This window comes from Phaethon aethereus (assembly GCF_964289735.1).
Source record: "Phaethon aethereus genome assembly, chromosome: 4".
Taxonomy (NCBI): Eukaryota; Metazoa; Chordata; class Aves; order Phaethontiformes; family Phaethontidae; genus Phaethon; species Phaethon aethereus.
Window position 1 is genome coordinate 82,825,826 of NC_138578.1, and position 22,884 is coordinate 82,848,709.

Below are 22,884 nucleotides of genomic sequence, written 5' to 3' on the forward strand. Positions count from 1 at the left end.
GATTTAAAAAAGAGCAAAGCACAGGTTAACTTGTATCAGTACATACTGTGGCCAAGACCAAGACCTGCATCCCCTAAAACCAGCGGCACTGGGTCAGAACCAAGATCTCTCTCACACTTTACCCTGGCTCCCAAAGTGGCCATTCCTGGATGCCCAGGAACAAGCACAGCTAGAGCAGAAAACATGCTATAATTCCTTCCATTTGGCAAGCCTCCAACCATCTTCTCTTCAGATATTTTCTGAGCTAGATATGGTTTCAAGATGTATAGTAACCCTAAGGAGACTGACTTTATCCAGGGACTCATACAGCCACTTAAAATGGGTAAGAAAATTGTTTTTAACAATTTCATGTGGCTTGTTTTTATTAGGAAAGACAAACTATTACAATTTGACGCAAACCAGATGATAAAGAACAGAAGTCAAACAATTTTCTCCACCTTTTAAAATCCTTAATTATTTTGTTGGTGGGTTTGTTTTTTTTTTAAAAAGCAGGCTTATTTGACAACTACCACTTTGAATTACTAGATTTTTGAGGACTATTTTTCTATCAAACTGTATGAAACACCAACTTAAATGTTTATCTAGTGCCTGCAAAAGGCCTGCACACTCAGGTGCTCTCTACTTTCACACTGCATTCTGATGCAAACACAAATACACTTCTTCATCTTTGAATCATTCTTTGAGAATATCCGACAGATTTCTGCACATGAACGTAGGACGTGCAACGGAACAATGTTCCATCAAAATTTCATGCACCAGCTACAGAATTACATGGTATCTACCGCTGCATGACTCAATGCTCATAAAAGAAATCAAAACCATCTTTTAATCACTACATATTTTAAATAATCAAAGAGAATAACTGCCTTAAATTACTGCTTGGTGTTTTTAATATACTTACCCAAGAAAGGAATGTGAGTGGTACCAAAAAAATAGGTCCTTGAACAAGCCAAAGGTCCCTTTGGAGATACACACTGCACTACCTAGTTGGCAGTATTAATGAGATACAAAAAGACATCAGTAAAAAAAATTGGTGCAATAATTAACAATAAGCTAAGTTCCCCTTAAGTCTTCTAACCACTGACATACTACAGGAAGTGCACAACACAGACTTAACTGGATTTTAAAAAAGCAACTTACGTTTTCAAAGGTATATTTCACTTTTGACTTGACCTGAATGGTTGAAAGGCTTTGGAAAGGAGATGAGCTCTGACTTCCATAAGCGTTAAGCATGTGTTTTCAATTTCCTACGTCAACTGCTCTTTTCATGAAGAGGAAAGTGTGTCAGGTTCCCATAACTATGCTTGCATTTGGTCTTATTTACTATTTTCATGACACCCTATTAAAACCGTACCACCTGTACCTGTAAATAAACCACCTTTTTGAGAACAGTGTCAGAATCTGAGAACAACAGATGCAGCAAGTACAGCATCAGAAAAAAAACCTGTACCTGCATTATGAAAGATATCAAATGGTCTGAACGGGAATGTTAAGAAGGGGAAAAAAAACAAAATTGGACTGTTTTTATGGAAATAGGGTTAGATAGAACAGGAAATGGAGGATGAGATTTCACTGGAATGGTAATACAATCCTTTCTCAGGCTTCTGATCAAGGTAATGTGTCCAGAATATCCACATACATCCATCCCTAAAGCAGCTACGCACAAAATGTTGTCATGATAAGATCGTAAAATCATTCCCTCAGTCATACGTTCACTCCACGATAACCTGTACTCAACCACATCCATCTCCTCAACAGCACAGACTTTGGACTCGCACAACTGACGGACACTCCCAGAGCCCATGAAAATCGGCTAGTAGGGAGAACTACACAATGCAATCTGCACGCTACCTCTCCTCCTTCGCTGCGAGTTACCTTCTTGATGCACCCAGCCCAGCCAGCCAGAGGATCTGAATTCCCTGGGGTCGCTTCCCCAGTTACGTCCCCTGCACGGCGGTGCAACAAGCCATCGACCTCATCATATGTTTTAAAACTAAGCTTTTACTTGAAAATGGAAACAAGTTAATCTTACAACTTGATCTTAACATTCTTTGAACACCAGAAAGATTTTCAGTTTCATGAACTGTTCAGTTGCTGAAGCATACACCGAAACTTGGATACGTGTAAGTATCCTTTGTCTAGTCACAAAGTCATTATCAAAAAAAGTGTCTTTCCATATCTATTTAAGAAACGGCTAAACAATTCTGCTTAAAATAAAATCTGTGTCAGAGTTAAATACATCATATGCTACCATCAGGAAGATTTTCACTTTATGGCTAAGACAAATGTCCTCATAAACAACATTTCCCTCTCCCCCACCCCACACATTTACAGCACTACAAGTGTTAAAAAAGCTGTCTTTTTAAATACGAAAGATATTTTAACTCATTCAGCAATCCCTGATTAAACATCCAGTATAGCTTGACTTGGAAAGAGAGAAAAAAAAATGAAATTTGTTCTTAAATTGACTGACTGTTAAGGTAACATGGTTTTGTACGTTAAAAAATGGGTATTTAATTCATTTTAAGGGCACCAAAAAAATATACAAAGAAAAAAACATACACTTCTTAAAAATATCAGATAATTATTTAAAAGCCTTACCATATGCTTAGCTGTGCTTCCACCAAGGCCGGTGTTTCGAACAAGATGTCCTTCTGATGGAAAATTAAAGTTACCAGAGTTCAAGTTTTCCTTCGTTGAGTGGCTACCAAACAGAACAAAGGGTTGCCGGCTCGGACTAAGGAGAAAAGAGGGTATCACCACCAAAATACTTGAAGAAAACTTGCGAACAACAAATGAAATCAAAGCTTCCAAATCTGACGGACTAACTATTGAATGTCTCACTAAAACAGTAGGACAAAAAAAAAAAAATTTTTTTTTTTTCTCTCATTGAAAAGACCAAGTTCCAAGGGAAAAAAAAACCTACAAGACTATAATTTCTTTCATATACGAGAACATATCTCAAGGCTGTTTCCCAAATTATATTACAAGGGTTTTTTCCTCGTTTTTAAAGTAAATTGCCTTGAAAAGCTGACTAGTTTAAAATTTACCGTCTTGAAAAACCCTGAAATGACTATATGGGAATGAAACAAAACTATTTTGGTTTTAGTTCCGGCTTTGGGCCCAAGACTCAGCTGGAGAGGTCAAGGTTTTTCTTTTCATTATTTATATGCAAACAACATAGGACGCTGAAAACAATAAAGGACATTGAACTCCAATGTTTAATTCCAAATAAAGAAGAATCTGCAGAGACATTCAAGTAGCTAAGCAACCTTTATTTAGCTCAAAACAGCAGAAAGCTTGGTTTTGCAACACATGACAAACAACCTTCCTTCTCACTTAACCTTCTCTGCTGAAATAAAACAAAGCTGACCTGTATTGTCCATCTCATATTGGCCAAAATTTTGGTTTTTAACTGCCCTGCTTTAAGTACTGGTTTTGTGCATTTTGTGACTCACAAAAGTATACTGACATCTTCAACCTTCATATTTTAATTGTTTTTTGAGTAGCATATAAATAGGACTAATATTTTCAAACATAGGCGTCCTCTGTAGGCAGTTCATGAGTTTGTTTAGATACCTGACCATGAAGAAATTGATCACATTGGAATGCACAAGGCAGATGGTTTCAAACATGTTGACATTGTAAATGTAATAGCCACAGCATTAAAACTCATGAAAATTCGGTTTATCCCACCCAGAAGTACCTTCGCATGTTGTTTTTTTTAAATATGCAAAGATGAGATCTGATATACTGAGATGGTCCCAATAGGAATTATAAGCATTATGGCATCAGAGATACAGAAATAACATACCGAGGTACTAGTGATACCACAATTTCACAGGGACTAATGAGTAATACCTGTTATCTGTTACATGGCTTGAGATCATTCCATGACTGAAATAACTTCTGAATGGCTGTGAAGAAAAAAAAAATATCTGATTAACAAGTAAGTGAACAGAAAGTGTGATATATCCTCACTATCATTAAGAATATCATTATCATTGTTTAGCCTGGAGAAGAGGAGGCTGAGGGGAAACCTCATCGCTCTCTACAACTACCTGAAAGGGGGTTGTGGTGAGGTGGGGGTTGGTCTCTTCTCCCAAGTAACTAGCGATAGAAAGAGAGGAAATGGCCTCAAGTTGCACCAGGGGAGGTTTAGACTAGACACTAGGAAAAATTTCTTTACTGAGAGAGTGGTCAAGCATTGGAACAGGCTGCCCAGGGAGGTGGTGGAGTCACCATCACTGGAGGTGTTCAAAATTGTGTGGACATGGCACTTCAGGACATGGTTTAGTGGGCACGGTGGTGTTGGGTTGATGGTTGGACTTGATGATCTTAAAGGCCTATTCCAATCTTGATGATTCTGTGAACGAACCTGAGTTACCCTTCTAAGAGAAGACTCCTGAACCCTCAAAAACTACTTCCAACCTCCATAAACAAACCCAAACACCACTGAGTCTCATATATGCTTAAAAAGCAACAGCCACTACCAAAAAGTACTGTGCTATTTTCACCCATGCTGTATGTTACCATCAGTTATGCTTGATACTTGTCATGTGCAACCTCAGTTTGTTAGGAGGTGTACATACCAGACATTCCACCAAAATGAAAGTCAATCTACCTACAAATAGGTGTCTGCTGTGCAGGTGTAAATCAACTAAGTTCAATTATCAGTGAACAAACACTCAACTGTGAACTACACCAGGCAGTCCTAAGCCATCATTCCACATACAGGTAAGGTGGGCAGTGAACTTAAGAAACCAATAGATTTCTACCCCTCAAACAATAAAGGTGAGATGGCGTAGGGAGGAAAAAAAAAAGAAAAAACCCAAAACCAATAAACAATGCTGAATACTTAATACTTATTACTTCTGCATGGATGACACTAGCATTTCAAAGGATTACTGCAGCAGGCATACCTCCCCCGCCTGAGATTCTGATAGTTCCAGAATGAAGGGAATTTCAGTATCAAAATTAGCAAAAAAGTTGGTCCACTGGTGTTCAAAAATCATTAAATCCTAGGAAAAAAAAAAATTCAACATTACTTAGTATGGCAAGTGTTATACCAGAGAAAAGAAGTCACAGGTCGTACTGAATGAACCCAAATTACTTTAGAACAACATGGACTACATTTCACTGTGCAGTATAGAATACAGCCTGTCCGATGAAACAATAAGTACAAGAAAATAAGCATCTTTCAAAAGATAAGGACTTTCTGCTGGACTTTAAGGGTGTCTTTTTTGGGTGTGTGGTTTTTGTTTGTTTGTGGTGGTTTTGGTTTTTTGGAGAGGGATGAGGCAGAAGAGGGAAAAGGACCAGAGCCTCGCACGATCTGCTTTTAACCTATAGAAGAACATGTTTTGAGATCACTCTTAAGTCAGACCTCGTTTCCCATAAGATTTCCAAAATAAACACTGGGACAGATTTCATTTTCAATTTTTAAATCCATATATGGTTCTGCAGTAATTTCTATCTGGCATTAAGTAAACTTGTGGACAGAAAATGAGGAACAGGCTGGGGAATTTGGGAAGCTCATGATATGCACGTGGCAGACAGTCATTTCTTTATCTGCATTTGTAAAAAAAAAAAAAAAAAATTAGTAAGTGGAAAAGGAAGTACTAGTAACACCTCACTAAAGCAGAAAAAAAGGAAGATGACTACAGGTAATGTTGCATTCAAATTAATTTAAAAAAATCAGAGAATCAATAAAAAGAAAAGCGTGCCATGCTGATAAAGCAGGAGCCTTACAGAACTAGGCAACTTTAAAATGATCTCAAGCTTACTTTCAGTTACTTGTCACATACTAACTTGGAAGATGAGAGATACCCTGATTTTAGAAAGTGTAGTTTTTCACATGTATATAACAGGCAAAACCAGAACTTTAGCAGCGGTGTAGGTATTATACGGTATTTTACTTCAGCCACTTCATTAACGCAGGGTTGAATAAAATGTAGGGAGTGAATGTTGACAAAATCCTACAAGCCTTCCAAAATAATAATAAAGGCTATATTGGAGGTTTAAAATGAAGGTTTAAATTTAGAGGGAGAAACTATTGTTGAATATTCCAGTCTCAAATAAGCTTTTCATAGAAGCTAAGAACTAAAAAGTGCTTTTGTCAGTTTTTTGGAACATGGCAATAAGGTACATCACATTCTTTTAAATCCCAAGTAGAGTCCAAATCAGGACTTTTTGAAATCAAAGCTGTGCTAACAAAAAAAAAAAAAAAAAAAAAAAAAGATAAACATATACCAGCTTCAAATGCTCTTTAAGATCACCTAACTTCATCCTCACTGAGAAAATTAATCATTTTTAAAATCACCACTTTATATGAGTTGTATGAAAAAAAATTTCTGAAATAAATCAATGGGTTAAGTAAACTTAAAAACAACTTTCAGGTTTAAAACCTAAAAATAGGGTAAGTCAGTCTGTTTCAGGGTAGACTTACCAGGTACAAGAAAAGTCCTAAACTTCCACAGGAAGGGAGAATTGAAATATCAGAGATTGACTATTTAGACTGACAGCCTTGTAAACCGTATGGCATTTTAATTTTCATTACAGCAGTTATTCAAACAACTAAACTGGTGTTAACTACCAATATTTTAATAATGAAGCATACTTACTGCTGAACTTACTACTATTAGAAGCTTATTTTGCTGCCAAGCGAGAAACTGATAAAAAATTAACAACAAATTAATATATTCTAATACTCCTTCTTTCTTCTCTAGCACTGAGATCAGACCATCGCATTAAAATGCATAATCACTTTACACTGTATGTTTGTATTTCACAAAGCATCAGGGCAGCCACTGTGTGTCACTGTTACCCACTTAAAGCAGTTACCAAGCAGTCCTGAAAGCATTTTTTCGTGGAAGAATGGTTCTATGTTTTTTTGCCCCCCTTGCTGCAAAAGGAGGATTAACACACACAAACATACCAACTTTCTGTACTTTGTACATAGTCCTATGACCTGAAGAACAGTCACACCATTTAGAAAAACTTCTAGGAGAATTTCAGGCAAATTAAGAAATTCAAGGACTCCAAGACAAGCTATTTCAATTAAGAAATTCAAGGACTCCAAGACAAGCTATTTTAACGCTTTGTGGACTTTGACGTAGATTTAAGAAAAGGAAAGAGACCCTGGGAACAATAGTATGCAGAACTAGTAGATTAAGTCTGTAAGCACTATTGAAAACTAAACAAAATCACAATTCTGCTCTGCGGCTACACTAACGGATTAGTAGTTAATTCAGAATATTTCACCTGCATTACCTCAAAGACCAAGTCCTCCAAGGAAACAGGATCCATTTTGCTGTATGTCCTCCACAAATCAGCACTGACATCCATTAACTGAAAAAGATTTTAAACACAGTTCTGTGAAAAACACCATGAAGAATGCCACAGATTCAGGTTTAAGCTCCACTGAAGCAGCCTTGCGCACAATGCCCAGTCTAACAGACCTTCTTAACTCTGAATTTGGAAATATTTTTACACTACTGATTACAAAAGAATTGACCAGATGCAAGTATTGTGGATGCTTCAGCAACTCATTTCCTCAAGTGAGGGTTTAAAGTATGTGCAAAGTTTTGCTTGCATCTTTCAAATACATCATTTCATAAAGTTTTTCAATTTGAGTTAATAGCAAAGAATAGTATCAGTTGGTGCAAGCAAAAGGGAAAGATCACTTATTCTGAGACAAGACAGACAAGAAGCAGATTCCAAGGTTACTCATCCTACACACCAGCCAATTCTTGCTGTAAGTTTAGGCTAAGCTACTTTAACTTAGCAATACCTGCTTCCAAGTAGTAAGATCATAGAATCATAGAATAGTTTGGGTTGGAAGGAACTCTTAAAGGTCATCTAGTCCAACCCCAAAGCAGATGACACAGGCTGCATATGAGAACACTATTCAAAAATATATTCTTAAGGGTCACTTGAATCTGAGTAATTTCTGCATTTACAGGGATCTCCATAACCACTTAATTAAAAATGCAACACTGGCTGGAATTTTCTTAAACCACTGCTTTACAGTTATTCCAGCCACTCATGTTATTAGATATGGTAATAATGATTTCCCAGACATCACTTCCATTCACCTATCAGTACAGTAAATTCTCTGGATTACAGCATCTTGAGCATCTCTGACTTCTCTAGTAAAAGAGCAACTGCTCTTAAAACACTGAAAAAAATTTGTAACTTATCATCATTAGGTTACCTTCAAATCTAACAGCATAGAATGCACAGTAGAGGGAAAGTCAGTTTGAGGAGCTAAAAAAGTACCAAGAGCACCCCCACTTAATAATGGCAGAAGTATTCATTTATAGATCATTTACAGTCATCCCAAAGGTACTTCTTCCCATGGATCGTTTTTTTCTCCCCGTCTGTGACATATAGCAGCTGCCTAACAATACCCATGCATACATAGTTATGTAAAAAGTTAAGAACGCCACTTCCCACTTGAAATCCCCTTATGACTTCAAGGAGGAAGAAAGCTCTGAACCGCCAGAGCTAACATGCTTACTCTTAAAAACAGATACTGAGAATTTTCATTGCTCCTTTTTAAGTCTGCAAGAGTGCTGCAAAGACAGTATCAAGTCCCACAATGAAATGCAAGAGGCTCTGTCTTTACGAAGTCATTGCCACACTGTGTCTACACATCTTCTCAAAGCCTCTATGGATTCATTAAATGAATTAGCAAGGGTAATTACAGACCCAAACAACTTGTGAATCCAGAGACAAATTTTCATTGACTGATTTCACATATCAGGAAGGGCTATTGATACTTAGGCATACATACACAAGGATGGTCGTCTATTTGCACTTTTGCATTTAATGATTTTGACAGGTTCACACAACAAGATTACAGTACTAGTGATGGAATGAATAAAAGAAAAGCATGAAGAGAAGTATCAGTGGAAAGAGAACAGTGCTCAGAGAAAGGCACACTTGAACTCACATAATAGATTTTTGAGCAAGCATGTACAGTACTACATGTGATGAGACTTAAACAATGGTACTATTAATTCCTTGGTTTTTTTCCAGTTGTCAGAAGTCAGACAAAGAACATTTTGGCTGTAAAAATGGAGGAGTGACAAGAAAAATAGGACATCTGCATTTTGGTGGCAGAAGTCCAAGAAAATTAAATAAAAGAAGCTTCAAACAAGTACAAAAATACAAAGCTATCCTCTGAAGATGCTGTTAAGAGTATCTTTAATAAACAGGCAAATCAAATGACACAAGTTCCTCAGAGTGGAACAGCAAATCATTATTAAAACGAGGAGCATCATCAAAAATCTTCACTGTTGCCTTATTCAGCAGGCTATGATGACCCAAGAATATATAACGTTGGTGAAAAGCAGATGCATTTCTTGCATCAAAACCAATGACCCAAGAAATACAGTCACTTCTTATTTTCTCAATTGATTTCAGGCATCTGTCACTGGGCAGCTTCTCTTGCACTACTCAAAGACCTATACCCATCTACTAGAGCTAAAAAAAGTATTTTCTGTCACTGGTAGAGGAGGATCTAGAAAATAAGGAAAAAAAGTTCTAAATCACAGCAGGGGGCTGGAAGCGGGAACCAAACAATCATCATTTATCCAGCTTCCTAAGATCCTGAAAAACTTCATCCAACTTAGAAGCTGGCCCTCCTTTGAGTGATGAGTCAGGACTAGATGATCTCAAAAGGTACTTTCCAACTGAAATAATTTCTTGATTTTATTTCTGCTTCAGAATGTAAATGGAAGAAAACAAAAAATGTAACTACTCACTTCGTATTTCATTGTAAAGAAGCCATCACCCCCAATTCCTTCCAGTGCAAAAGCCTGCACTATTGGCCACTTTTCAACAATGAACATATCAAATATCTGTAGATGACCTGCAAAAGAAATGTTTCACAGAAACGTTCTCTCACAAATACTGGCAGTTGAACTTTATGTGAGATCGTAAGAGTTGTTCTGAGATTCTAATAAAGGTTCTCAATTATCCTGTCTTTCTTCAACTTAAAATCTTTAATTGAAAAAATGGGTTTTTGTGAAGACAGTAGTTTTTAGAAACTCCTTTTGCTACACTCCAAATTGCGTTTTTCCAGCTGTCAGTCTAGTAAAGGATATTATGTCTCCTCGCAAATTTCATTCCAAGACCATTAGCAAAACTTGGCCCATTAAAATTCAATATAATAAACGGGGAGCTTTGCTTACTCCAATTTCTTAAAATATTTGGCCTTAAGTAAAATACAGTCAACATCATCCCCATGTTAACCACTATTTTAAGTCAGGGGGGAGGAAAACTATTCAGTGTGGTACTCACCAGTACTCACTGTTGTGAGTCACTCGCCATCTGAAGCGAAGTGCGATTATTACCCTTAAGCTATACACCTTCTTCAGATGCTTCCTAACAAAGAACAGCCATCCTCCCCATGCCCTGACCCATTAACAATTTTCCAGGCAGTCAGAGCATATTACCCTTTCCTCAAGAGAAGCAATGAAGAATTAGGAATAATTAAAAAAAAAAAAGCTTGGGTTGAACTTACATCGTTCAAAAATAGAGCGCGGGTTTTTTTGTTTGCCTCTCGCTTACTGTACTACGGATCAAAAACCCCACATGCTCATGCTACACAGTGAAGTACTTGCACTGCATTACTTTTGCATTATTCACTGTTCGGGCTACTGCAAAGTAAACTTTACTAAACAGTGTAAGATTACACTGTTACACTAAACACTAAGATTATAGCCAGAAAGGCTGGCTACAGATCATAACAGGAAGTCATGCAGTCCCGTTTTTTCAGTGCTAAAAAAGGAAACTTGCATAACGAAATGTTTATTCTTTCCTGACATAAAGAAGTATTTAGCTGGAGCTCTCATCTGAACAGAGAACTTCTGTAGCAGCAGAACACACTTCTCTGAATGCAAATTCTTTCTTTGACTCACGCTGTGAGCATTCACTCTTCAGATGAAGTCTAAGCGCTTGCATTTTTCAGAAAGAAACCCAACTCAAGTAAAAAGAGGCTAAAAGAAAACTATTGACATATTAATCCTTATTTCTTAACAAAGGCAGGAAAATCTTCATTCCCTGAACTGCATGACTTGCATACTGCAAAACATACTATAAGCATAAAACAAGCTAGCCTACCTTGGCAGCTGTATGGAATACCAATGCGACTGCAATCTCGAACCATGTCTACGAAGCTGGAAATTTTGAATTCCTCCGCGGCTTCTTCATCTTCATACTGAAAGAAGTAATTTGAAATCAAATTTTATCAAGCATGCTTGATTTGATTGTTAGCTTTGAAGTAAGGAGATTCTGCATTGTATGGTTTTAACTCCATGGCAAATGTCACTACACATAATCTAGTAAAATATTATCTAGTTTCCAGAAGTTAAAGAATCTCTTTAGCCTCTGCATTTTGGAAACTCCATCATAACAGGGATGTATTCAAGACAACGGAAAGCGTTCTTTAAAAATCAAACTTTAGAGCAAGGTTTTTGACAAGGTTATACGAAGGCATAAAAATACACTTTATTTTCAGCTTTCAGTGAAGTCTTTCAACATCATCTACTAGATTCTAGACAGTTTTTAAACAATAACAGATATTTTGAGGATACCAACCAATGTGCCACAAAAAAACTTGCCACTAATCAGGGCGGGGGGATTATTACCAGCTTAACAACACTAAACTGGGAAAGCAGACTGACAAGATATGCCTCAGGTCACAGAACACGCAATGAGAACCAATTTCTGTCTGAGGGAGAGGTATATGTAGGAAGAAGAGGAGGAAAGAAGAAGAGACACCACCATGCAACACTATCTTGCTGTTTCACGCTAGAGCGGACTAAAATTGTCTGAAGACTTCAGCAGACTGAAGAGCAGGAGTAAAGAACAAATATCATATTTATGGCTCAGGGAAGCATAAAAGCTAGACTTAAGAGACAAACCACACAAAAATCATTTTTATAACAGAACAAAAAAAAAATCTGAAAATGCTCTCTCATCTGAAGAGGCACAGTTTAGTAGGAAGTCTGAAACCAACAGGCACTGCTGGGTACTTCAAGAGTCCCTTGCTTTCTACAGCAAGATCAGAAGGCAGTGGTGTTTTGTCTTTTTTTTTAATGTACAGCATTATGAACTTAATATCAAGGTAAATTACATCATTATGAACTTGTTGTGTATAGCTCTTGTGAGCTTCAGGATACACCCAACAAATTTATTTTAAGAACAAGTTCTTTTAAGACAAGCCTGAATTTCAGATGCAGCCCAAGTTCCTCCATGATGTGTTCTCTCCTCAATCCTAGGAAGCCAGATCAAAGTTCCAGTTCAAAGCCAAGCCCCAAACAACTGCCAGTTTCTCAAAACTTAAAATGCCATTAGAATAAGAACTTGTGTTTTGGCAGGGTGCTAAAGGCTTGCTCGCTATCTGCTATTGCAGGTATAAATACAGCCCGTTCCATAAACAGTACACTCATGACACCCAGAAAGCTTTTACAGTAGGCAATTTTCAGTACTTTATCTTATTTGGCCATTTTGAAAATGGGCATTCTTTAATAATATGTTTTCTCTTCCAATAACTAGGTGTTCACTTAAATGGTCTAGTTAAAGGCAAGTAGGAAGGAAGAAAGGAAGGAGAGGCTGTAGGTTTTGCCAAATTCACCAAGAGCTGCACAGAGCCAGGTACTGCATTGCTTTCTTTATTTCTAAAGCTCTTGAGCCTTTTTGGTTTCATTCTTATAAAAGCAAGCAAAAGGTACTTCTATCACTGCAATAAAAAAAAAAAGCTTAAAAGCCACTACAGGCAATCCTCCTGTAAACAGGATACCCTTAAAACCTGACACAGCAACGTTTTTTGGTTTCTCTTTCAGAAGTAATCTAGGAAACTGGCAATTCTCATACATTGGAAATGTGACTGCAAGTGCATCGCGTTGCATTGCATCTGCAGGGTTTCATCACATGAAACAGCAATGAAGTAAACCTTGTATTTTCAGTTTCAGAAATCAAACTTTTCCATCCATTTCTAGAAATAGCAAGGCATATGGTTTACCTTTCTAGTTACATCACATTTCAAGCCAGTACTGTGTGATTAGGGTTACTACTTACCACAGGATCATACAGAAGCCATAAGCAGACACAGCTTTAAAATTCAATAGTGATATTGCAGCTGTGCTAGCAATAGTGTGTTAGCAACTACTCCAGTCTTGACTCCAAAATGTGTGTGTTTTACCACCATCAGATAGGCTTCAAGACTTGCCCTTTCAGTAGGCATTTTGGCAACAGAAAAACCTTATGAAGCCAGGCTTTAGATTTTGCTACAGCATGCTTTAACCTGTAGTTCAGCTGTTCACATCTCAACAAGCAGGAATTATCCCCCTCTATGCATGGGACTGTATCTAGAACGCTGCATCCAGTTCTGGGACCCATGTACAAGACAGACATGGACAAACTGGAGCAAGTTCAGTGGAGGGCCCCCATGATCATCAGTGGGTTGGAGCACTTGTCCTACAAGGAGACCCCCAGGCTCGTTCAGCCTCTAGGAGGCAATGGCCGGACCTAATAGCTGCCTTCCAACATCCACAAGTGTTATTGAGATGGTGAAGCCAGGTTCTTCGCAGTGGTCTGCAGTGGCAGGATTTAAAACAAGAGAGGTTCAGACTGGACAAAAGGAAACACCTCTTCACTATAAGACAGTCAGGTAATGGAGCAGATCGCCAATAGAAGTTCTGCAGTCATCATCCTTGCAATCTTTCAACACCCAGCTCCAAAAAAACTTGAGTAACCTGAACTGATCTCATCACTAACCCTGCCTTAAGCAGGAGGGTGGATAAGACGATCTCCAGAGGTCCCTTCTAACCTGAATTATTTCATAATTCTCTGATCTAAACTATCAAACAGCCACATAAAAACACAATCCATCTATCATAAGCCCCAGCACTTCAAGCTGGAAACTCAAGGGAGCAAAGGTTTCTCTCCTGGAACTCCCCATTCATTCTTCCACCAGCTTCACCCACTGGCATCACAGGCTCCTAACCATTCCCTTCAGATTTCAGTATAATTCTAATTTAGAAAAGGAATTATACAGAAATGAACTGGGGGGTGTGGGGGGGGGAAGTTTTGCATGATGGCATTTACGAAGAAGCAATTCCAGTCTCCACTGGAATAAAAAGGTTCCTATTCTACACCTAGACAAACAGTATTTTAATTTTTTACACCTCTAACAGTACTTCACTATGATAAACACAGCTTTTCTAAGAATACCCCGACTTCCAAATGCAAAATGAAACCCGTATCACTCACATGGTCCAACAGAAGTGAGGTTAATAGCCATTGAAAGGAAGAGTTGAAAGTTTAAATAATAAAGTTTCTTGATTTTAAATGGCTTATTAAGCCAATCTTTTCTAGTATTCTAAAACTATCGGCATACAACACATTAAAACACTGCTTTGGTGTCAAATAAGGCTATCCTTGGAAATCTCAGTGGTGACTGTGATACTCAATTCAGATTTCTCACAACCCACACGTTTTTCCTCATTAAAAAGATCATCAACTCATGTCAAAGCAGTAGTAATTAGTGGGAGAGGGGAGTAATTTGTCTTCATGCTCCAACAAATTCAAAGTATTAAAAACATATTGTTCTTGCACACATTAGCAAAATGATTAATACCCATACATTTTTTATATATATATACACATTATATATATATATATATATATATATATATATATATATATATATATATATGCAGATCACTCCCCTGCTGAGTATGAAAAAGAAAAAGACGACTTCTGGAAGGAATGTTAAAAAAAAGTTCCACTTTGAATATCAGTTCATTAACAAGTTCATTAGCAATTCTCATCTGCATTCATTTTACACTTACCTCATTTTCAGTCAGACAGTGAAAATGCAAGTTCCTCCAGTACGCCACATATGGCAAAAAATAATTATAATTCACAGGGTTACAGTACAGATGGACACTGTCAGGTTTTATTAATATGATTATATCTGCAACAAGCAGAACAAATATTATTCCAGCATCAAGACTCCACACACAGAAAAATTACATGAGTACAAAAAAAACCCACAGAAAGTGAACAGAAAACTTTTCCTATAATGTACCTCATCAAAAGACAATTGTTTAACTATATGAATACACAATCATTCCCCACTTTTAAAAGAAACAATTGGCAGCCATATACAGTTCCAAGCACAATAGTACTTCTTACTGTTCAGAACAATTGTGGGTTTATTTTGAAGTCTTGCACAGAACTTGCATCAGCCTGTCTTTTGAAAAGCCAAGAGTGTCAAGTGGTAAGTCCTCACAGAACACTTACAAGATTGTAAACTACAGTTGCTCTCGCCTGATACTACATCAGAAGGTTGCGCCAACTAAAAACTGGTGTTACAGCATATGGAGTAGATATTCAAAGTTTCATGCAAATAAGGGAATAATTATCTATGATCATGGTGATTGGCCACCTTTCAAATATTAAAAAAGTTAATGTTAAAGTAGAAAAGAGCTCAAGTATTTTAGAACTCCAGAGGTTTAATCACACAATAATTGATAATACATGTACATACATACCATGACTGAGCTAGGACTTCTCCTAATGGGCTGTATTTGTCTAGGTTTATAAGACTTTGGGGAATGTATGGAGGGGGCATGTGTTTAAAAACAAGAGTTCATCAGCAGACTTTCTAAGAACAGTTTTTTCAGGTCTATATATACACAATTAGGGATTTAATTTCTTTTTTTTTTTGAGGTATGCCCCTTTTTCTGGCTCACACTTCCTCCAAGAAGAACTGAAGAATAGGTAAATATGTTGAGCATGTTACTCACCATCAAGAACTTCTTCAGGAAACCCAGTTCTTTCAAAGTCATTGTTACTCTGGTTATACAAGCCAAAAAGCAGATAGTTTGCCAGTTCCCGGCAACCTTCATTGTATCGACTGTCTATTCCTGCAAAAGCAAAACCATATGTGAAGTGTTATGTGTCCTAACATTGCACACCTGAAAAGTTAGTTTTCTTCCCTAATAAGAAAGCTTTAAAATAGGAGTATCAACTCCCTCACATAGTCAGTGGGCACTTGTACCCATTGAACACACTGGAGAAACAGGGTAGGGAAAAAGAAGTTTTTCAAGTTCATTGCCACATGCTGACATTCCACTCGACCTAAATCCACAGGCATTGCTTAAAAAAATTAAGTCCAGTTTTCTGCAGTGCTCTGCATCAACGAAAGTTCAATTTTATCTAGTAATTCAAACAAACATCTGTCTGTACGCAGTGTGCATTCCAGTTAATATGTTCTTGATTGAAGCTTCCTAACAAACTAATCCTGTGACCTAAATCTCCTGCTTTAGAATACATGATTAAACATTATCTTATCAGTATTATAGTGCAATCCCTGAGTCACCAGAAAGCCAGTGTGGACTTCTAACAAATCATGAAAAGATATTCTCACAGAACATATGGCATAGAAACAGCTTCCAAGGACAGCCTTTTCTGGTCCTTCGCAAAATAAAATTAAAACAAAGATCTGGAGCATGAAAAGGTAGAAGATAAATACAAGAAGAAAGGAAACAGGCCACAGATTTAGGAAACGCTTTAATCTCTCAAAGACAGTCACATAAATGAAGTTTTCTCCAGAAGTAAAATTTTGCATGAAGCAGAACCCTTGACATCCACACATGACAGAGGTCACCACTCTTGACTGCTACAAAATTCCTCATAAACACTAACATCAAGTTTTCCTGCCAAGTTATATTAGGATACAGTTGGATGGCTGACGGTAAATCAAGATTCGTTACCACTGTCCAAAGTAGAGATTAGTACACTGGTCATGTAATGGCACAGCCTGGCTGTCTGGGTTGAAGGACTTGCATTGGAAATCAAACTACCCAAGAACCACCTGAATGTACCAGAAATTGGAACAAACCCTAGGCTCTCCTAACTGTGCCCCTTTTTTTAAGTCACACTTCAGCTTTAAAGTGCTAACCAGATGCCATGTCTACATCCAGCTACTGAATCCCACATCTCAATAAACTCCCTTGTTTGTGTAGTAATTGGATAGCTCACATATTTTTTTAAGGTATCAGATACTTGGTGTAAGGCTACAAGAGAAAAATTCAATCACTTCAAATTGTGCTGAAGCTATGAACCTCTGTAATACTGCTCCTCGCTCACAGCTTCATGATTATCATCAGCAGTAACACACGGAAGCACTGCATTCCTTGAACTGTGTGGGGAAAGGGAGAAGTTGCATCGCGCCTGCCCCAGCTTTCTCAGCCCTCAAAAATCCTTCCTGACACAACTTTGAATCCTCATTCCTCTGCTATCTAGCTTCTAGCACTGATCTCGCATTCATACACACGTCCTCAGACGTGTGTCCTTCATACACACGTCTTTTTAAAACGAATCACAATTCTGTGTTTAGGGAGGCATCCCTTGACAAAGGGTGTCTCAAGAGCCTTCGCAGTCAATCTGTAACCCAAGTCATGGCATCGATAAGACAGCTAAAGAATGCCCAGACCCAGTCACACATTTTTTTTCCCCTTTGCTGCAATGTTCCGTCTTTGCTGTGCCAATAATCTTCTGTATAACCAGACTGCCCTGGATCTGGGAACTCGGAGAGGGAGGACGCAAAAAGGGTGAGGAAAGCGCAAACACACTCTTATTTTATTTACGTTTCCGGCCCCATGAAAGCAGGCATATCAATGTAATCTAGAATTCAGTGGGACTCAACACACTCACGTTGGTGCCAAAGCCCACCTCTCCAGGTGGGATTTTAGTTACAACCAAGTTATGGACATTCCCTTCTTTCAGGAAGCAACCATTCCATTGTTCTAGGGAAGTTCATTTAAATGTAATCAGCCCCCTTGAAATCTGCTACAGCCTTAGAAAGCTAGCACACACTATGTCCTGAAGATAATCTGTTTTACTGACTACTTGCCTAACTGAAGCAACTTTTGAAGGCAATCAGATGACTAATAATCTGGCACAAAGCAGGAGTTAGGGTAGTCCCTTTCAGTGGCTGATCGATCAGTTGTTCTGCAAGCAGCATTACTTGTTTCACAAGCAAACATCACCTACCATATCAAATGTTAATCTAACAAGACATCCTCAACTATAGGCCAAACAGCATGGATGAAAGCAGCTATGACGTGCACTTTTTCAATTTTAGGCTCATTGCCAGGGTCTCCACAGCCCAAAAAGCTAAATTACTGTGCACAGGGATAGGCTAACAGAACAACACACAGTGAAGCAGAAAAAGCAACAGATGATTAAAAAGTCTGCAAGATCAGAAGACAAATGAGAAATTGTCCTCATCAAAAAAAAAAAAAGTTAAGATGTTGCCGTCACTTGAGGAGTATGAGGTTTTATCTGGGTGCATACCACCTCTTCTCCAGGCTTGAAGCAGAGATCGTCAAAACTAAACACCAAAACCCTGCTTTCTCAATTAACGACAGAAGAAGGGGAAGAGATGACAAAAAGATGTTAACACGGGCGGCAGCTGATAAGTTTACCTCTTAGAATGGAGGACATAGGTTAATTTATTGCCCGCAGAATGCTAACAGGATAGCAGGGAAGGCCTTAGCTTACCATAACTCTGCAGAATACTTGGGTTTTGTGGCGTTTCTTTAGGGGGGAGGTTGTTTTTTTATTAAGTGTCCAGTACAGACAGGAGCTTTCATACTGAGGCTTTAGTACTATTCTACAGAAATATATGGAGTTAAATGACCAGATATAGTTAGCGGAAAATAAACAGGAAATGAAACAATGACAAGGATAAGATACCTCCAGAAAGCTATCAGAAGAACAATGGGGAAGGCTATTAATTAGGAAACCCCCACCCCTGTCTCCAGCTGAGCTGGGAGTTGAGTAACTCCCAGCCTGTTCCCAACTCATCACAAGGGTGTAGTTAGACAATGACTCGGTCTAACAGCTCACTGCTGCCCAAAGAGCCATTCCTGCTCCTTCTTCTCCTGCAGCCAGAGCTTATCTGACCTCTCCACCAGCTGACTCAGTTTGCTAAATTGGCACAAAACTAGTCTGGGCAAGCATAGGGGAAAAAATTAAAAAAAATTTTAAAAAATCTGTCTGCTCCATAGGATGAATCGGGTGCAAGATATCAAACAAGCACCCGCAGTGATGCAAAACATATGCGGGAAGGAAACAGAGGAAAGGGAAGAGCAGTCTATGGGCAGGCCGAGACTCCCCTTTGTGCTGCAAAAAGCATTCAGCTCAGCCATCTCCCATCTGCCATTTCACAGTTGCTAAGCTGACATAAACATAGCCTACAGGTAAAAGAAGTCATGCTCGCTTTCTCCCAGCCATGCACTTCTGACACACCTTTGAGTATCAAAGCTAAGAACAGCTGTTCCGTAACATGCTGAACAGCCCCGTGAGCTCTAGGGAGACCAGCGAGGAAGCAGGAAGGTGAGGCTGGATAGAGTGGACAGGTCACCTTCAGGCAGCTGCCCAAAACCAACATGCAGTTGTGGAACTGCCATCTAATAGAAGTGGCACAATAATCATTAAAATAGTCTCCATTTGGAAAGGGAATGGGATGAGCAATCAATTCAACATACTAAACACTGGTGAGGTTTCTCCCACATCCCTAGCACAAAAGCTCTGTGTAGGATGGGTATAAGGGAAGGGGAAAAAAAAAAGGTATCAAAAAAGTAGTAATACACAAACAGAACCAAGATAAAATAAACTTAAAGATTTACTGGTACAGCCTCTAAAGTATTCCTATCCTCTTCAGGGAAGATAAAAAGTATATATTGAAGTCTATAAAAAACTTAGCTTAGCTATGCTGAACTGTGAAACAGTTTGATCTACAATCAGAACAGCTACCACTACAGTCAGATTTACAGACATACCCTACTGAAACTAAACACATCAGTAGTTCAGAATCACATCAACTTAGCCGTGAGCTGAAAATCTCTGTTGAAAGGTTAGATGGAAGAAACACCACTGTTAAAAATATAATTTAGGTAGTCTCATATGCTGTTTACTTAGCAGTTTTAACAGCAACACACTCCAGCTGAGACATCACAGCTTTTTAAAGATGCCTGTCAACCTCTAAATTCCTTTTTCCTGTCAGTTGTGATATCTTTTCTCCCGAATGCTACCATTCAACTACTTTAAAATAAGACAAGATTTTTTAAAAAAAATCAGCTGTAACTGAATTTAAATAATTGTATCAATCATTGGTCAGTTCTCATCTCTCTTTGGAATCTCACAATACTGTTTTTAATTTCAGTATAAATATTAAATGTCCTTGAAGTGAAGCTGTGAAAGTTTATATTGTTTTTATCTCACAGCCCAGTATGTAAAATTAAAGTTGGGGTGAGGGAAATGCAGTAACTCTAGCTCATTAAAAACAGCTAAGTGAAATATCAGATGCAGTAACTGTAAAAAAAAGATAGTTATGAGTATCTGCTTTCCATACAAGTCAACAGGACTCAAAAATGTAAGAACACGTGTTTTTTGTCATCTGAAGCTTATATTTGAAGACAGATTTAATGCATTTATAACACAGCAACATGCCTGTTTCATCAGAAGTTATGCAAGAAATTCGACAGGCTATGTTAGACAGGTCAGATTAGACAACAACAGTCCCATTGTGGGTGCTGAAAGAGATTAGTGCAAAGCACAAGTCTAATTTTTCCATAACAGAAATGCTTATTTATTGAGAGGTATGGTCTTATGCATGGACTTAAATACTGCCCATTACACAGAGGATTACACAAAGCAATTCTTTTTGCCTGTAATGCTTTCCCTAAAGTCGTACAATGTTTTGAGTCACTGTTCTTTGCTTGGGACTTACTGCAGCTTCAGAATTAACAACAGTCAAGAAATACTACAGTGTCGATGGCGAGATGGCATAACGTGACTTATTTTATGAAATTAGCTTAGCATCACAGGCAAAAAACATGTACTTTATCCTGTATGGTTACGTTTCATTGGAAGGTTGACCCAGTGACCTTACAGACCTTCTAGCTGTAGTTACTACTTAGCCAAAGAATTCTTAAACTCTTACCCTAGAGAATGTGGGATAGGAAGAGTCATGTTATACAGTTAGCATTGACCAAAAGAGAATTAGGTTATACACATTTACAATTTTTTTGTGGTTCAGTAAAGGAGCTTCTTCAAGCTTTCTTGCTAGATCATTAAAAAAAAAAACCCACCACCAAAAAAAACTAGGCTGTTGTATCATTTCCTAATGCAAGCCTGTTACTACACATATACACAATACTACACATAGCTTCTTTAGGGCTACATTAGATTTCTCTATCTTTAACTGTAATACAATCACTCTTTAGTCCTTTTCTCTAAGGCATTTCAATCATCATTCCTGAATTTTTCCTTTAATAGCTTGATACTGATTATATAATAAGAAACAAGAGTCAATGTTAGATACAGAAATTATATTAAAGGTGTACAAAAGTTAAAGCTGTTATTTTTTGAAATTATATTAAAGCTGGTTTTAACCTGTTACTTTCCTACATCATACTTGCACATGTAGCTTTATTTCGTATGACACTTTTCTCCCAACCCCTGAAACCACACGCTGTTTATATGTCACCATTTAACTTGTTACTGCTTCCCAGGTTTCTCATGCAACTCTAAATGCGTTTTGAATTAATTCTCCTAAGGGAAGATGCCTAAGGGTCTCTCCCTCCGGGGAGACCTTATTGCAGCCTTTCAGCACTTAAAGGGGGCTTATAAGAAAGATAGGGACAGACTTTTTAGCAGGGCCTGTTGCAATAGGACAAGGGATAACGGTTTTACACTAAAAGAGGGTAGATTTAGACTACATAGAAGGAAGAAATTCTTCACAGTGAGGATGGTGAAACCCTGGCACAGGTTGCCCAGAGAGGTGGTAGACACCTCATCCCTGGAAACATCCCAGGTCAGGTTGGACGAGGCTCTAGCCTGGTTGAAGATGTTCCTGCTCATTGCAGGTGGCTTGGACTAGATGACCTTTAAAGGTCCTTTCCAACCCAAACCATTCTGTAATTCTACAAATTCAGGTTTCATTAATTCTGTCAGTTTTATGATTATTCCCCTGCATCTCTTAAAAGCCAAGCCTGTTCTCAACCACCACCCTTCACAGCTCTGCGTATCATGATCCCTAACCTTGGACCTCCTCTGGTCTTCTCCACTCCCCTAACTTCAGCACCCTCTAACCCCTTCCATTCCTCCGCCTCCATGGGGAAACCAGCTGCAACACATGTGCCTTCAGCCTTGAGCTTTCATGCCAAGCACCAGCTAGAAAGCAAACACTGCCTAGACAGCTGAATGTTTACTCCAAATAGATATGGACTAAATGCTCCCCATCTTTCCTTCAATTCGGACATTAACAAAGACTCTCTCTTCCCTCCAGCCACTTAATTTTCATACGGCTTGGAAAAATGTTGAAGATATTACTATTGTAGCAAGTTTGCCTGAAATCAGTAAATAGGCCTAATAATTATTTAGGGACAAAAGAGTGTAACAATCAGCTGTCCTCTTGCTGAGAAACATGGCTGGGACTTGGGGAGGATGGAAGAGATGATTTTCATCTTTCTGAAACTCATGGCATCTTTATCAGTACAGTGAGAGCAGAACCGGGGCAGGGGGTGGGGTGGTGGTGAAGTAAAACTAACCTAAAATGCAAAGGATTCCATCAGGTTGAGATTTGCTGCTCTGTGTCAGGATACTCTGAATGTTTCGAAGGCGGCTGCAGCTGCAAAAGAAAAGAGAATTCATCCTTAAGGTCAGTGTTTTGAAGCACTCAGATTTGGTAGGCTACAGACTTGACCTAGGTTTTTTTCTTTATTATATAAACCAAGTGGACACAGTTCAACTTGAGTATCTGTTGCTTGAAATACATTTAGATCTCATATCAAA

At 38.3% G+C, this 22,884-nt stretch overlaps 1 protein-coding gene across 1 annotated transcript in view; it reads right to left on the reverse strand.

Moving 5' to 3' along the window:
- The window catches only part of DNAAF9 (dynein axonemal assembly factor 9), a gene marked incomplete at its 3' end in the record, with an annotated part of 75,216 nt that overhangs the window by 42,020 nt on the left and 10,312 nt on the right, over positions 1-22,884 (reverse strand). Inside the window, exons 2-11 of the mRNA XM_081998945.1 lie at positions 22,641-22,720; positions 15,825-15,944; positions 14,865-14,989; positions 11,131-11,227; positions 9,771-9,877; positions 7,273-7,350; positions 4,923-5,021; positions 3,862-3,917; positions 2,602-2,737; positions 902-983 (exon numbers count right to left, since the gene is read on the reverse strand). Of these exons, the coding sequence (XP_081855071.1) occupies positions 902-983; positions 2,602-2,737; positions 3,862-3,917; positions 4,923-5,021; positions 7,273-7,350; positions 9,771-9,877; positions 11,131-11,227; positions 14,865-14,989; positions 15,825-15,944; positions 22,641-22,720 (980 nt within the window). The remainder of the gene's footprint in view (positions 1-901; positions 984-2,601; positions 2,738-3,861; positions 3,918-4,922; positions 5,022-7,272; positions 7,351-9,770; positions 9,878-11,130; positions 11,228-14,864; positions 14,990-15,824; positions 15,945-22,640; positions 22,721-22,884) is intronic.